The sequence below is a fragment of the Lathyrus oleraceus genome, chromosome 4 (genome assembly GCF_024323335.1).
Source record: "Lathyrus oleraceus cultivar Zhongwan6 chromosome 4, CAAS_Psat_ZW6_1.0, whole genome shotgun sequence".
Taxonomy (NCBI): domain Eukaryota; kingdom Viridiplantae; phylum Streptophyta; class Magnoliopsida; order Fabales; family Fabaceae; genus Lathyrus; species Lathyrus oleraceus.
This window is the reverse complement of record NC_066582.1, coordinates 14636935-14653349: the sequence shown is the minus strand read 5'-3', so window position 1 is coordinate 14653349 and position 16415 is coordinate 14636935. Positions and strand designations below refer to the sequence as shown.

Sequence of the window (16415 nt, the reverse complement as noted above, 5' to 3'; positions counted from 1 at the left end):
CTCACACGCTCAAGTGGACGAAACATTGTTTTTATGTCCTCTCAAGATAAAGTACTTTTCGTTTGAGAAAAAGGTGAAATTCTGGTATGCAGATATCAGATGTCCTAAGAGACGTCGAGACACTAATATCTGATCAAAACACAATGACAATATAACATACAGTTAAGAGTACTGAAAATAATAGAACACACCGAGTTTTTGATCCAGTTCGGTGTACAATAACACCTACATCTGGGGGCTTCCAAGCCAGGGAGGAAATCTACTAAATAGTATCAGTTTGTAGACTTTCAGCAAACTATCTCCAGTTTACAATCTACTCCTTAATCACTACCCGTGTTTAACTTCTACCTAAGACTCGCCTAGATATGAGACCCTTCTCACTTCCTCTTCAATCACAACAGCGATGAAACAATACTATTTTGAAATTTTCAAAAGTTACACTTTAAAGACATACAATCACTCAATGCTTAAAAGCTTAAGAGTGATTGACAGAACTTATAACTCAATAGAGACAATCCTACTCTTATTCCAAGATGATATTAGAGAGGCTCACAATTAACATGAACACAAAATCCCTAAAAATCCTAGTGAAACAATATTTGATCCACCCCTCAATTAGGTTTGTGGCATTCTATTTATAAACAAAGTCTAGACTAGATTTGGGCTTCAAAAACATAGTAAGACGGCTGCTAAAAGTCTAAAAAAAGTTCTGCATAAAAATAGGTCTTCAATCAAGGGTTTCCTAAAATGTCTCAACATTGAGAAAAAATGAATAACTTTAAACACAAATAGAATCTCTGATTCATCAATCTTGGACGCCACATACGATTACTTAATATTCCCAGAGTATTCAGTAATTTGTTAATCAAACAAACCGTTACCAAGATGTAAACCTGTAACAGACAGGATGTCAGATCCTCGTGTTAGGATATCTTGTCCAACATGTTGCTGCTAAGTTAGTTTTACCAAAATTATTGCCAATCACAAATACAGAGAATTAACAGTCTCCCCCTTTGGAAAATTTTGGCTAAAACAAACAAATAACCCTTGCACACAAACACCACAATCTAGGTTACAACAAAACTACATAGGTTTGAAAAACAAATCAAACACACACATATCAGAAGTACAATAGGAAGAATTTTCATCAGAGATATCAAACTATCAGAGGGATCAAGAGCAAAAACACAGTCTCATAAACAAAATAAATTCTCAGACAAATTGATGTTAGGACATCATGCCTGACACCTCTTCACAGCTGTCCAAAAGTTCCAGAACAGGAACTCCCCCTCAAAAGCAACTAGTAGTTAGTGGTTAGTGGTTAGAGCACATAGACATTGCTCCCCCTTTTTAGTCATAATATGACAAAGGTAAGCATCTAACAAAAACATAGAAACCATATTAACACATTAGCACAAAAAGTTAAGTAGCATAAACAAAAGTGCACACAAGGGTGCTGTAAATCCTGGTCATAGACCACACAAAAAAACACTACAATCAAATATCTTTCTGACTATCTGAGTCTATAGTAGATACTCTTCTCCTTCAGCTTCTTTATCTTCATCATTCTCAACATCATTTCCACCAGCAGAGTCCTCTACATCAGCTCCAACAATGTCATCACCAACATGCCCAACTTCCTTTTCCTCTTCATCCAGCAAAGCCTTGATCAAATTTTCAAGCTTTATCTTTGTAGCAGTGCTAGACCGGATGGAATCATCCAATTCTTTACATGTCTATTTCATCCGAGTAATAACGCTCTCCTTGGAAGTGGCTGGGCCAAGTACCTGAGAATATGTCATGACAATATCTAGAACATGTGTTCCAGCAAACAGTTTGTGATAGAGAGTGTAACACTAAATTCATGACCGTCAAGCTATGCATAAACTTGACATCAATAAAACCAGAGTTGCCACCGCGCTTTTATTGTTTCCAAAGGAAAAAAGAAAGTACGAACAAAATCCAAAGATAAGAAGCTTTCAAATCAAAACTAATAAAATATCAGAGATTATAGATAAGGGGTTGGTTACACAAAGGGAAGGTGTTAGCACCAAAAGTGTCCTAGGTACTCCTAGGGAGCCCTTTTTTGTGTGCAAGTTTTTTTGGTCTAAATGTTGTTTGGTAAAAAATATAGAGTGGGGGGATGAGAAAATAATTCATTAATTATATTTTTGTGTTTAACAAGACCTTCGATCTTATGCCTACGTACCAACATAAAAATGAGGGATCAAAACTCCGTAGTTCGTGGTAAAAATTTCAAAGAAGTTGGTGAATTGATTATAATCAAGAGTTTAAAAGAAAATGCACAAAAGGCCAAAGATTTGAATGGGGTTGTAAGTTATTTTTGTCTTTTTGAAATTAAAATCAATATGGTTAAATTCTTTCATAAGTTTGATTAAGAAAAAAAGTTTGAAAATCCAATGGCATAAGACCAAAGTTTATAATCATTAAAACATGTCTAAGTTGAAAAACACAAGCAGAGAAGGTTTTGAAAAGAGGGAGAGATATTGAAATTAAAGAAGTGGGAGGAGATGAAGGGACTATCCTAGACAAAAAAAATTAAAAGTTAAGGGTTGAAAAGATCTGACCAATGAGATGTAATCCAACAGATAAGAATGTCGTATAGAAACCCATTTTCCTTTGGACTTTTGAGCAGACAATAAGCATAAGCAGTATCCAAAGCAAACCAGTATGAAGACCAAGGCATCAAATAAATATAGCCATAATATGCAAGCAAGCACTCCAATAGCTAGCAGTCTTCAATGTCTTCCAATGTATCAGATGAAAATATTCCTTGGACAACTCAGAAGCAATCATCAGACATCAACAATAATAATAGTATAACAACTAAGTACAAACACAAAGTGACAGATGAATCAAGGGAACTCAATGTCTTGCATCAGATGAAAGGCACTGTCAGGGATGACTTAGTCTCAAATAGTGACATTGGCCAAGTCCTTTAAGCACATGGAAGCTGCTTATTCTAAGTCCAAAAGTCCAGATCAAGTCCAACAGTCCACCAAGATGTTTTTTAGGGTTTTTGTTGTTATTAGGTGTTTTAAGGTCATAAGACCATAAACAAAAACAAAGACAAGCAAACAATATATACAATCACAAGATATGGCTCAAATAGGCAAAGTGAAAAGGACTTGAAACATAAACAACTTGCATGAAATGTAAATGGCAATGAATGATAAAGGTACTGAAATTTAAAGTGCATAAAGTAAATGACTTGAAAGTAAAGCAACATTAATAGAAAGTTAGTCAATGGTTAGTCAAATGTTAGTGAAGAGTTTTAATTGTTTAAGTCATTCTTTGGAGAAAACTCAACAATGGATTCACAAGTATGAATCCATGAACCAAGACATCGTCCATAAGAAGGGCTCCAACTTGGATAAATCAACAAGTATGCCACTAGCTCTCATGAATGTAAAAAAGGTCAAGTTTTCACACAATGCCATGAAGAATGGGAGACTTACAATCTCACTTACTAGAATGATATGCCTTGTGGGACAAATTTAGCTCTATGTTAAGCAATCGTAATTGGACTTATGTAGAAGTAACAACTATCCGAGGTTGGGAAATAAAAATATAGGTGTTAATGCATGTTAGAGATTTGGTACAAAGAACCAAACTCCTAAAACATACCACACACTAAAAAATGGGAGGGACCTATCTCACTCATGCTCATGTTGATTCATCTGACACAGGGTCATTGATGAATTAACTAGCATTAGACATGAAGAAAATTCATTGGTCAATCATGGATTAGGGAAGAATAGGGATGAAGATGAAGAGGGAAGGGGAAATAGAAACTCAAATTGATCACAGGAGGAATTTCATCTGATCAATGCTATCCATTCATTTTGGGAGATGAAATATATATTTCATCAATCCCCTAAATCCAATAGTAATGATCAAACAAAAGTCAAATCAACCATGACCAAGGCCAAACAGAAAGTCAAACATCACAAGACCAATTGAATAGCTCAACATAATTTTAAAACAATTATTCAATTAAAAATCAAATTAAAAATGAATTAAAATTCATTTTTAAATGGACAAAACCTCAAATCCCTTCAAAACACCAAATAAATGGCCAAGGGATTTATCTTAGGCCAAACAAGGTCAAAGGACCTTAGACAAAAAATTTCACAATTTTTAGAAAGTCAAAAGCATTTTAAAATATTTAAAAACAAGTCAAAAATCATTTAATTCATGAAAAATATCAAAATTAATCCAAAAAAATGATTTTAAGGAAAATCAGAAATTAAAAATAAATTTCTATGAATAAAATAAAATAAAAGGATTAAAAGGAAAATCATAAATTAAAAAGAAAATAGAAAAAACAAGGGCCATCAGATCTCCCTCGTTAATTGAGGTGGCTGATCGAATGGCCACGCGCGTGCAGTCCACCATAGACCAAAGTCAAAGCGTTGCAAACGTGGTAATCAGAATGTATGCTCAAGATTAAAATGTTGGAGCAAGATCAGATGGATGAAGACACGCCAACACATCATTGGAGCTAGGGCTCCGATCATCTTCTCTGGTAGACCTCATCGGACTGGTCCACCACCAACCACTAAGAAAATGAAGACTGAGCATACTATTTTAAAGAAAAATGCCCAGGAGCTCGAATCTGGCCTCGGTTTCACCCAATTCCAAGTATATTGAAAGATACGTGGACTTGAAGTTTGAGGTGCATGATCTGAGTTGCTTCGATTTGGCCACAAAGCAACTCAATCATGTTGCCTACATTGGTAGGACTTCATCCAACCAAAAATTACTTGAAATAATGGAGAATTGAGAGAGAATCAAAGAGAGAAAGTTTCACAAAATTCACCTTCTATTTGCAGTGAAGAAGCTTGATCTCGATCTTAATTGGCTTAGGCTTGCTTCTACTTGTTTACAGGAGGTGAAATGGAAACTTAAATGGCTTAGACTCTTGGAGTTTCAACTTCAAAACAGAAGTGAAATTAAATCTCGATTTTCCAATGGAAACCTTCAAGATTATCCTTTAATGGAGGTGAGGGTGTTTGCAGTTCAAAGCTTGGGCAAGGTCCCCCTTCTTCTGAGCAAGAGGGCATGTATATATAGGCTCCATGATTTATTTCTACACCAATCCAAAACATGTCAAAAATAGAAATGTTAGTGCATGCTTGCATGGGAGTGTGATAGGCTCATGAAATGATTGGAAAAGGTCCCTAATTGTGTATGAATGATGTTGAAATATTAGCATGAGGCCATGCAATTTTACTTGAGAATTGGTTATGTGATTCATATGGGACCATGAAATGTAACCATGCGCAAGTCCTTGAAAAATGATCCAAATGCCATGATATAGGACTCTTTGGAAAGTTGACTTGAAGGGGAACAACTTTGTTGTTAAACACTTTTCCATTTGGAGCTTGGATAATGATGAATTTTGAGGTGGAAGCTGGAGAAATCAAAATGGTTGAAATTTTTTTAAGTACAAAGTCAAATGACCACTTCTTCCACCTTGAATAAATTTTAATATGAGCTTAAAATGAAAATGGTTCCTTCACAAAAGTTGTATCTAGTTCATTCCTATTAAATTTGGTCACAAATTTGACACCCTTTGGATCTTGCATGAAGGAGTTGTGGATTTTAGAAGTTGAGGAAAATTGTTTGTTCAATGGTAATGGCCCAAAATGACCTATAATGTTTCCTCTTGGCACATGCCCTTTCAAGTAGAATTTGAAATTTCTCAAAGAATAAAATTTAGAAAAGACATCTTGAATTTTATCATGAAACTTGGATGGTCTTCATATCATAAAAATTGAGCAAGTTATGATTCAGGTAAGTTGACCTCCTAACTAGGGCAAGGACAAAATGACCTATAATCGTTCACCATAAAAATGACTTTCCAAGCAAAATTAGATATTGATGTCAACATGAAAGTTGTTTGTAATGTCATAAAGAGTAACTTTTATCTTGGAATCATTTTAATATGACAAAAGTTGTAGGAGATAGGGTCTAGGGAACCCCGGTTTGACCAGTTGACTTTCTCTAGTCAACCTCTTTGAACCAACTTGCAAACTTTAAGTTATTTTTCTATTTGGGGCTCATGGAGAATCATATATGTATAAGATGATGTATAATGAAGTATCCCTTGATATATTTGATCAAATGATGAAGAAACTTGATGTGGAAGTCACACAAGATACCTAGATGAATTAGGGCTTCCAAGGCAAACAAGCTTCAAACTCTAGATGAATTCTTGATCAAATCGACAAATAAAGAACATGGGGATCCATATATGATTCTTAGAAACACTTTGAACCTTTCCTTGTTTGATCCCTTGCATTGGGTCTCAAACCGTATATGTGAGCTTGATGCGGCATAGGTGGACACACACACTACATACAAAAGAAACAAAGATACACTAGACATATTTTTGATATTTTGGTTAGTAAACAAAAGAAAATAAAGCATGATACAATCAAATGTGCTTGGTGATATCTCCCAATACAAACCCAATGAATGAGGGGTAAGGAGGATACCAAGGTGTAATCCCAAAGCCAATGCAAATGATGAGATATCATAAGGGATCTTAGGGTCAAAATTAGGGTCTTACAGCTGCCCCTATTTAAGGACATTCTAGTTGAGGATGTGAAGGTTAAAATCTTTGTATCAACTCAGTAGAATGGACTTAAATAACAACATCTAGAAACAAATTTTGGTCCCTAAGAGACCTCATGATTCATATGATGTGAATGCAAAAATAATCTTTGTGGGGAATATATTGCCACAAAGTAAAAGAATCCGGAGAGACTGAAAAGTCCACAGAAGCACGATTTATTCCATAAGGAAAACTCACTGGGAAGACAGAGACTCTGAGGATAAAAGTTATGTGTAGGCCAGGTTACAACTTGAAAAATGTTGGAGACATGAGGGGATTTTCCATGAAAATAATTCAAAGGAAGGACTCGGTTGGGGAAAAAGGAAATCTACATATATAGGGATAACACCAATACAACAAGAAATATCCACTGGGGAAATGCATAAATCAGGGCGAGGCTGGAACACTCATGCCAAAGGGAATTCAATTTCTCACAGAAATATGAAACCAAAATCAACTGGGGAAGAAAAAGTTTAACACATAACTAAAAGAGATATATTATCTACTACCAGTTACTGGGTAAGAAGACAATACACTCAGACAGAGGGACATCCGTTACCGATTAGGGTAAACATATCAAGGATGACTCGCTGATGAAAAAATGAGGCATATTCATTACCAGTTATTGGGTAAGAATGACCCACTAGGGAAAAGGAACCAAATAGGGTTTACAACTACCTGCTACTAGGCAAAAAACCAAAGAGAGAGTATATGTCACCGATTAGGATGAACATATCAAGGATAAACTCAAAGGAAGAATATTTGTCACCGATTAAGGTGAACATATCAAGGATAGACTTGTAAGACTCCAATTTTGACCCTAAGATCCCTCATGTTATCTCATTATTTGCATTGGCTTTGGGATCACACCTTGGCATCCTCCTTACCCCTTATTCATTGGGTTTGCATTGGGAGAGATCACCAAGCACATTTTGATTGTATCATACTTTGTTTTTCATTTTTTACTAACCAAAATGCCAAAAATATGTCTATGTATAGCTTTGTTTCTTTTGTAGGTAGTGTCTGCATCCACTTATGCCTCATCAAGCTCACAACAAGGGTTTGAGACCCTCATGGCAAAAGATCAATCAAGGAATGGTTCACAATGGTTATAAGCATCATATATGGATCCCCATATTCTTCATTTATCATTTTTTATCAATAATTAATCAAGGGTTTGAAGCTTGTTTGCCTTGAAAGCCCTAATTCATTTGGGAATCTTATCTGAATTCCTCAACAAGTTTCTTCAATAATTGGTCAAATATATCAAGGGATACTTCATTATACATCCTCTTATGCATATATGATCCTCCATGACTCCTAAATATCAAGACAATTTCAAGTTTGCAAGTTGGTTCAAAGAGGTTGACCAGAGGAAGTTAACTAATCAAAGTTGGGGTTCCATAGACCTTATCTCCTACAATTGTTGTCATATGAAAATGATTCCAAGAGAAACTTTACTCTTTATGACATTACAAACAACTTTAATGTTGTCATCAAGATCTAGTTTTTCTTTTAAAGTCATTTTTTATGGTGCAATATTATAGGTCATTTTGTTTGTGCCCTAGTTTGGAGGACAACTTCCAAGGACCATAACTTGCTTAATTTTTATCATATGAAGGAAATTCAAGTTTCATGATCAAATTAAATATGTATTATCCAACTTTTATTCTTTTAGAAATGTCAAATTAAACTTGCAAGGGCATGTTCCAAGAGGAAACATTATAGGTCTTTTGGATCATCATCATTGAACAAGCAATTTTCCTCAAGTTCTAAAATGCATAACTCCATCATGCCAAATCCAAATGATGTCAAATTTGTGACCAAATGGAATAGAGATGAAAGAGATACAACTTTTGTGAAGGAACCATTTTCATTTGGAACTCATAGAAAACACTATTCAAGGTAGAAAAAGTGGTCATTTAACTTTGTACTTGAAAATTTTCAACTATGTTTGATTTCTCCAACTTCCACTTCAAAATTCATCATGATCCAAGCTCCAAATAGAAAATTATTCAACATAAAAGTTGTTTTCCTTGATGTCACCTTTCCAAAAAGTCTAAGATCACTTTATTTGGACAAGAATTAAGGGATTTGCGCACGGTTCCTTTGTTGGGTTTGTTTTGGCAAGGTTTGAATCCAAGTGATCATTTCTCTTTGCATGCTTACATGTGATGATTTCAGTACTCATTGTGCATGAATTAGAGTGGGATTGCATCATGGTTTGGGCCTAAATCGATGCCCATGCATCCATGCACCAATGTTACTATCCTAGAACCCTACACCATAGAATTCCTTGAAGATTTCTTTGAAATCGAGTTTGAATTTCACCTTCTATTTTGAGATTCAAACTCCAAGGATTCATTGCCCTTTTCATTTCAATTGGTCACTGCAAGTAAGAGGAGGAAGAACCAAGTGAATTCAGATCAAGATCAAGTCAAATCATAGCTACCCGGAGGTGATTTTTCAGAAACTTCAAGCCTTCGATTCTCTCTCAATTCTTCACCATTCTCTTTGATTATTGGTTGTCTGAAGTCCTACCAATATATGCAACAAGATTGAGTTGCTCTGAGGTCAAATCGAAGCAACTCAGATCATGCACCTCAAATTTCAAATCCATGTATCTTTCAATATAATTGGAATTGGAAGAAATGGAGGTTAGATTCGAGCTCCTGAGCATTTTTCCTTTAAAATGATGTCCTTACTTTTTATTTTGGTGGTGGTTGATGGTGGACCAGTCCGGTGAGGTCCACCGGAGAAGATGACTGGAGCCCTAGCTCCGGTGGTGTGGTGGCAAGGTCATATCCATCAGATCATCTCTCTACATTTTAATCTCAACCCTCCTTCCTGATTATCAAGCGTGTACACGCGTTGACTGTGGCATTTGATGGAAGCGCGCACTTGGCCATCAGATATGCCACCTCAATTAATGAGGGAGATCTGATGGCCCTTGTTTTTTTTAATTTTATTTTAATTTCTGAATTTTCATATAATCCATTTATTTTGTTTAATTCATAATAATTTCATTTTTAATCCAAAAAATATGGGACTTTCACCCAAAAAAAATTAAATATTTTTCTCTTTCATATTCTGAATTAAAATTATTTTTTGGATTGATTTTGATATTTTTCATGAATTAAATGTTTTTATGCATATTTTTAATTGTTTTAAAATACTTCTAACTTTCCAAAAATTATGAATTTTTTTGTCTAAGGTCCAGTGACCTTGTTTGACCTAGGATAAATCCCTTGGCCATTTATTTGGTATTTTGAAGGGATTTGAGGTTTTGTCCATATATAAAATGCATTTTAATTCACTTTTAATTTGATTTTTAATTGATTATATGTTTAAAAATTATGTTGATCCATTTTTATGGTCTTGTGATATTTGACTTTCTGTTTAGGCCTTGGTCATGGTTAATTTGACTTTTGTTTGATCAAAACCATTGGATTTAGGGGATTGATGAAATGTACATTTCATCTCCCAAAATGAATGGATGGTATTGATTAGATGAAATTCCTCTCATGATCAATTTGTGTTTTTATTTCCCATTCCTTCTTTATCTTCATCCCTATTCTTCCCCATTCCCTCATTTGACCAATGATTTCTCTAATGTCTATAGGCTAATTGATTCATCAATGACCTTGTGTCAGATGAATCAATACAAGTCTGACTGAGATATGTCCTTCCCATTTTCTTTTAGTGTGTGGTATGTTTTAGGAGTTTGGTTCTTTGTACCAAATTTATAACATGCATTAACACCTATATTTTTATTGCCCGGCCTCAGATAGTTGTGACTTCTACATAAGTCCAATTATGATTGCTTAACATAGAGCTAAATTTGACCCTTAAGGCATAGCATTCTAGTAAGTGAGATTATAAGTATCCCATTCTTCATGACATTATGTGGAAACTTGACCTTTTTTCCTTTCATGAGAGCTAGTGGCATACTTGTTGAATTATCCAAGTTGGAGCCCTTCTCATGGAAGATGTCTTGGTTTAAGGATCCATACTTGTGAATGAATGGTTGAGTGTTCTCCAAAGAATAAATTAATCAATTAAAACTCATCACTAACATTTGAGTAACCATTGACTAACTTCTTAATTAATGTTTTTTTACTTTCAAGTCATTTACTTTATGCACTTTAAATTTCAAGTACATTTATCATTCATTCTCATTTACATTTCATGCAACTTGTTTATGTTTCAAGTCCTTTTCACTTTGCTCATTTGAGCCATATCTTCTGATTGTATATTGTTTGTTTGTCTTTTGTTTTGTTTGTGGTCTTAGGACGCTAAAACACCAAATAACAACAAAAAGCCCTAAAAACATTTGTTGGACTGTTGGGATTTGATTCGAACTTTTGGACTTAGAACTAGGCAACATTTTCTATGCTAAAGGACTTGCTTCAATGCCAATATCTGAGACTGAGATATCCTCGACCATGCCTTCATCTGATGGAAGACCTTGGATCTCTTTTATTTATCTGCTATTATATCTCTGTCCTTAATTGTTTATTTTGTTATTATTGTCTATGTCTGATGATTTATTTTAAGTTGATCAAGGAATATTTCATCTGCTACATTGGAAGATATTGAAGACTATTAGCTATTGGAATGCTTGCTTGGATATCATGGATATATTTATTTGATGCCTTGATCTTGCATGATGTTTGGATATTGTTCATTGCTTATTGCTTATTGCTTGTCAAAGTCCAAAGGAAAATGGGTTTCTATATGACATTCTTGTCTGTTGGATTGCATCCCAATGGTCAGATCTTTTCAACTCTTAAATTTTAAATTTTGCTTAGGATAGTCTCTCCATTTCCTCCCACCTTCTTTAATTTCAAAATCTCTCCCTCTTTTCAAAAAACTTTTTGGCTTGTGATTTCAAACTTAGACATGTTTTAATGATTAGAAACTTTGGCCTTATGCCATTGAATTTTTTAAACTTTTTCTTAAATCAAATTTGTAAATAAACTTAACCATATTGACTTTAAATTTCAAAAAGACAAAAAGAACTAACAACTCCATTCAAATCTTTGGCCTTTTGTTTCCCTTTTCTTGTTAAAATTTTGTTAAAATTAATTCACCAACGTATTTGAAATTTTTACCACGAACTACGTGGTTTTGATCCCTCATTTTCAAGTTGGTACGTAGGCATAAGACCGAAGGTCTTGTCAAACACAAAAATATAATCAATGAATTCTTTTCTCATCCCCACACTCTATATTTTATCAAACATCATTTATACCCAAAAACATATGCACACAAAAATGGGCTCCCTAAGAGTACCTTGGACACTTTGGGTGTTAATACCTTCCCATTGTGTAACCAACCCCCTTACCTGTAATCTCTGGAATTTTATTAGTTTTGATTTGAAAACTTCTTATCTTTGGGTTTTGTTCGTACTTTTCCCTTTTCCTTTGGAAACAATAAAAGTGTGGTGACGACTCTGGTTTTATTGACGTCAAGTTTATCCATAACTTTATGGTCAGGAATTTACCGCTATAAGACTGTCAGGGAAAATAGGATTTACAACTACCGGTTACTGGGCAGAAGACCAAAGAGAGAGTATCCGTCACCGGTTAAGATGAACATATTAAGGATAAACTCAAAGGGGAGAATAGGATTTATTTCTACCATTTATTGGGTAGAATACCGCAAATAGGAATTACAACTTCCGGTTACTGGGTAGAATACCAGAAAAAGATAAAATTCATCACCAGTTAAAGTGAACATATCAAGGATAAACTCTCTGGGGAAAGAAGGAATTACAACTACCTTTTTACTGGGTAGAATACCAAACAGGAAGAATATTCGTCATCGGTTAAGATGAGCATATTGTCGCAACCTGAAAAATACAGTGTGCAAAAAAACAACCGGCGAAAGAAAATGACAGAAGAGTCGCCACCGTGCGTTATTTATCCCAAAGGAGGGAAAAGAAACGCTCGAAGTAAACCTGAAAAGAGGAAAGGAAAAGACAAGGTCTCGCAACCAAATCTTGGGTTCGGGAGTCGGTTATGCGAAGGGAAGGTATTAGCACCCCTACGCATCCGTAGTACTCTACGGGATCCACTTTTGTAGTTCTTGTCTAAAGGGTGTGAGTTTATCTTGTGCTGTTTACTAAAAAAGGGGTTAAATGAAAATGACTCGCGCGGATGTCGCATCCACTGCATACGTATCTCATCTGAATATGAGAATCAGAGTCTTCGTAGCTCGGCTGACCTATGGGTTGGGGGGATGTGTGCTCGCTAAGACATCGCGTCTTATGCCTACGTATCTCATCTGGAATGAGAATCAGAGCAAGCCGTAGTTCGGCTAACTACGGGGTTATGGATTGGGTTTTGGACGAACGACGTTACTATGCAATCTACCGGATGCTCGACCTTTGGAGACTTACTCACCTGTAGTAGAAGGAGTAAACGTGTGTTTAGGAGAAGAAAAATCAATGGGTTTGTAGGGTTAGGGATGCTCATGCAAAAAGGTAGTCCTTGACGAAGGAACCTGTAAAAAAAATATAAATACACAAAAACATTGCCTCCTATCGAGGTCTTCCAACTAGGAAAGCAGTAAAATGCGGGAAAAATGTAAAAGTACCACACGGATAAAGTTCCGAAGTAACAGTAATTAACGGAACAAGGAAACCCTGAGATCCTTCCAAGCTAACACCATCAAAGAAAGTGAGTCAGTACAGGTAATCGGAATAAACCTCCAGGTGGTATCCCACAAATAAAGTGGAACACCAGGCAAGCTATCCCTGTAAGAGTATGTGAGCCCTCACAAAAACTCAACAAAAGGGTTAGTGAAACACGATAAGCATTTTTTTCATGGATAACAGTATGGTTTCAGAAACCTCAAACCCTGTGGCATACACTTCAGAAATTAAACGATTAAGCATTCCAGGCATTATTTATACATTCATACATAATTATGAACACGTGGGCAAAAACCTAATGAAATTCATCCATCATACCTCATACATTCAGATGATCCAAATTAAGAGCATAAAAAGGTAATGGGAATAAGGGCAAACCTGATTGGAGAGCTTGATTGAAATTGAGTTGCACCCGTGAGGTTTACAAAACAATCTTTAGGGTTTATGTGAGGCAGAGGTGATTCTGTGTAGTTGAGTTCCCTTCAGGGTTTGAGGTTTCTCTAAACTCTGTTAGCTCTTCTCTCACTATCTTTTTCCTCCAGCCAGGGTAATAGGAATAGAATGCCTTTTGTTTCACTGAAACTCTGAATTTATAACTTGATTTTTGTGGACCTGTGGGCTCAAATGAGAGAGGTCCAAGTCCAAGATTTTTTCTTTTATTTATTTATTTATTTATTTATTCGTTTTCCGTTTTTTTTTTCGTTTTTCGTTTTTTTTTCATTTTTCGTTTTTTTTTTCAAAACACGTGGGCTTCGCCTAGCGAGCATGACAGCTCATGAACAAACCTTTGCTCCTTCAAGATTAACGTTTTGACTGACAAATAGACCCCTGTTGGAAGTAACTCAAGTCTTTCCCTTGTGTTGACTGATCATCTAAATAGAGCCCACAAAGTGTCCTGGATGATGTTCAAGCTTCTTGGATCCGATTCCGATTGCCATGATGAAATGCAAATGCTAAATGACCTAAAAATGAATGCATGCATGAGGTGTAAAACGTATGCTTCCAGGAAAAATGAAGGGTAAATTTTGGGGTATTACAGCTGCCCCTATTCAATCAACTGGAGACCTGGAAAGAAGATAGCAGCGGCTTTCGTGCTTTCGAGGTATCAAGGGATTGAATACAATAAAAGCCCGAAAATTTGCACTGAAGTGAAGTGAAGTAACAATGCCTGTCAGAATCGGCAAAGAGGTGGTCTTGAAAGAAGAATCTGTCTGGTACGGTGAGAGTCAGTCTGAATACCGAAAAAGAATGTTAACCTAGATACGAAAATAAATGGTAACACAGAAATAACCATGGCCTGAATGCCGCTCATCAGTCTGAATACTGGAAATGACTTCAATCTGAACATCGGGAGATATGAGATTTTTAATATCGGTCTGATCACCGAGAGGCTGGCCTGAATGCCACAAGTTGCATCGACCTGAATGTCCGAAACTTCTTCGATCTGAACATCGGAAAATTGCCCTGAATGCCACAAGTTGCATCGACCTGAACGTCGGAAACTTCTTCGATCTGAACATCGGAAAATTGGCCTGAATGCCAAAAGTTGAATCGACCTGAATGTCGGAAACTTCTTCGATCTGAACATCGGAAAATTGGCCTGAATGCCACAAGTTGCATCGACCTGAACGTTGGAAACTTCTTCGATCTGAACATCGGAAAACTGGCCTGAACGCCACAAGTTGCATCGACCTGAACGTCGGAAACTTCTTCGATCTGAACATCGGAAAACTGGCCTGAACGCCACTTCGGTCTGGATACCGGAAACTTCATGCCTGCCAGCATCGGCAGAAATAGGGAACGATAATGGAGGCGGCGCATGGGCCAATGACACTTGCTGGGGATAACAAAGGTAAGTCATGAACAATCTTCAGTCTGAGTACTGGAAACAACTTTTGGCTTATCACTTGGGATACCGAGAATGTTTTATGCTTACATGCGTATGTTTGAATTTTTCAATGGCGTAATGCTCCATGAAAATGGAAATGCTACGCGATTTGGGAGGATGCAATGCAATATGATTCTACATGCAGGGATATGAAATGTTGGGTAGAATGGCAAGCTGAGGCAAGGGGATCTGCTGGGGAAATGATCACCATCTTCTGGACCCTGGCAAGGCTGTTGGAGATGCACAGCGCAAAGAATTCTGTGGGGAAATGACCCGCCACACGGTGTTCTAGGAATGACGAAATACCGAGATTCTGACTGGGGAGAGAACGGCACTGAAAACCTGCTGTTGGGGAAAGCGATAGTGGTTCTGGCAACCACGATCTGCGAGAGATGACTCAGCAGGGGAAGCAAACACCGATACGGTACCGAGGTTCTGCTTCAAGGAAAGAAACCATGGATCTGGCATTGGGATTATCGATCTGGCCTCGAACTCTGAGGAGCAGCCGCTTCTGCTGGGAAGATACAGTCTGGCACTGTCAACTCCGCTTGGGGTATATAGTCTGACACTGTCAACTCTACTGGGGAGTGTATAATCTAAAACCACCGCTTGGGGGGAGGTACAGTGGTGAGAACCTGCTGGGGATTGAAGAATCCAACGCTCTGATTAGCTCTGCAGGGATAAGATACCGAATTCGTCTGTTGGTGGAAAACATTCACGATCATCTGCAGGGGATTTTAAGGAAATGCCCCGAGGGTACCTGTTCTGAATAGACGATCCAAAGCACTTAAAATTTACAACAATTTTAAATGTTTATTAAGCATGTACCTGTAAAACTCTTATGTGTCATGATGCAATGTTTATCAAAAATTCGGACGTCATTTTTGCAAACAAAACAGAAAAATGAAAATGAAAACAGAGATATACTGAATAACATGATTTTATTGATTGAACGGCCTCTGAATAGGCATTTACATCAGGAAGCAATCCCTGGAAAGAGGTAATCGCACAACAGATAAAAACAGACATTAATCTAATGGCAATGTGAAATGGATTTCTATTGGGTTCCAATTCTGCTATGACTTGCTCGTCTTCAAGATCCTCCAAATGATCAGCTTTCTGAAAGAGTGATTGGACTGTTTCCTATCCTTCAGAAGTTTCCAGTCATTGACACGAGATGAGATTCAGAACTACTCAGAACGCAGTCATTCGCTTAATCCCTAACT

At 36.6% G+C, this 16415-nt stretch overlaps 1 protein-coding gene across 1 annotated transcript in view; it reads right to left on the bottom strand.

The window, feature by feature from the left end:
* Positions 1-1523: 1523 nt before the first annotated feature.
* Positions 1524-16415, bottom strand: part of LOC127135760 (uncharacterized) — a 58794-nt gene continuing 43902 nt past the window's right edge. The window contains exon 3 of the mRNA XM_051062401.1: positions 1524-1701. Within this exon, the coding sequence (XP_050918358.1) occupies positions 1524-1701 (178 nt within the window). The remainder of the gene's footprint in view (positions 1702-16415) is intronic.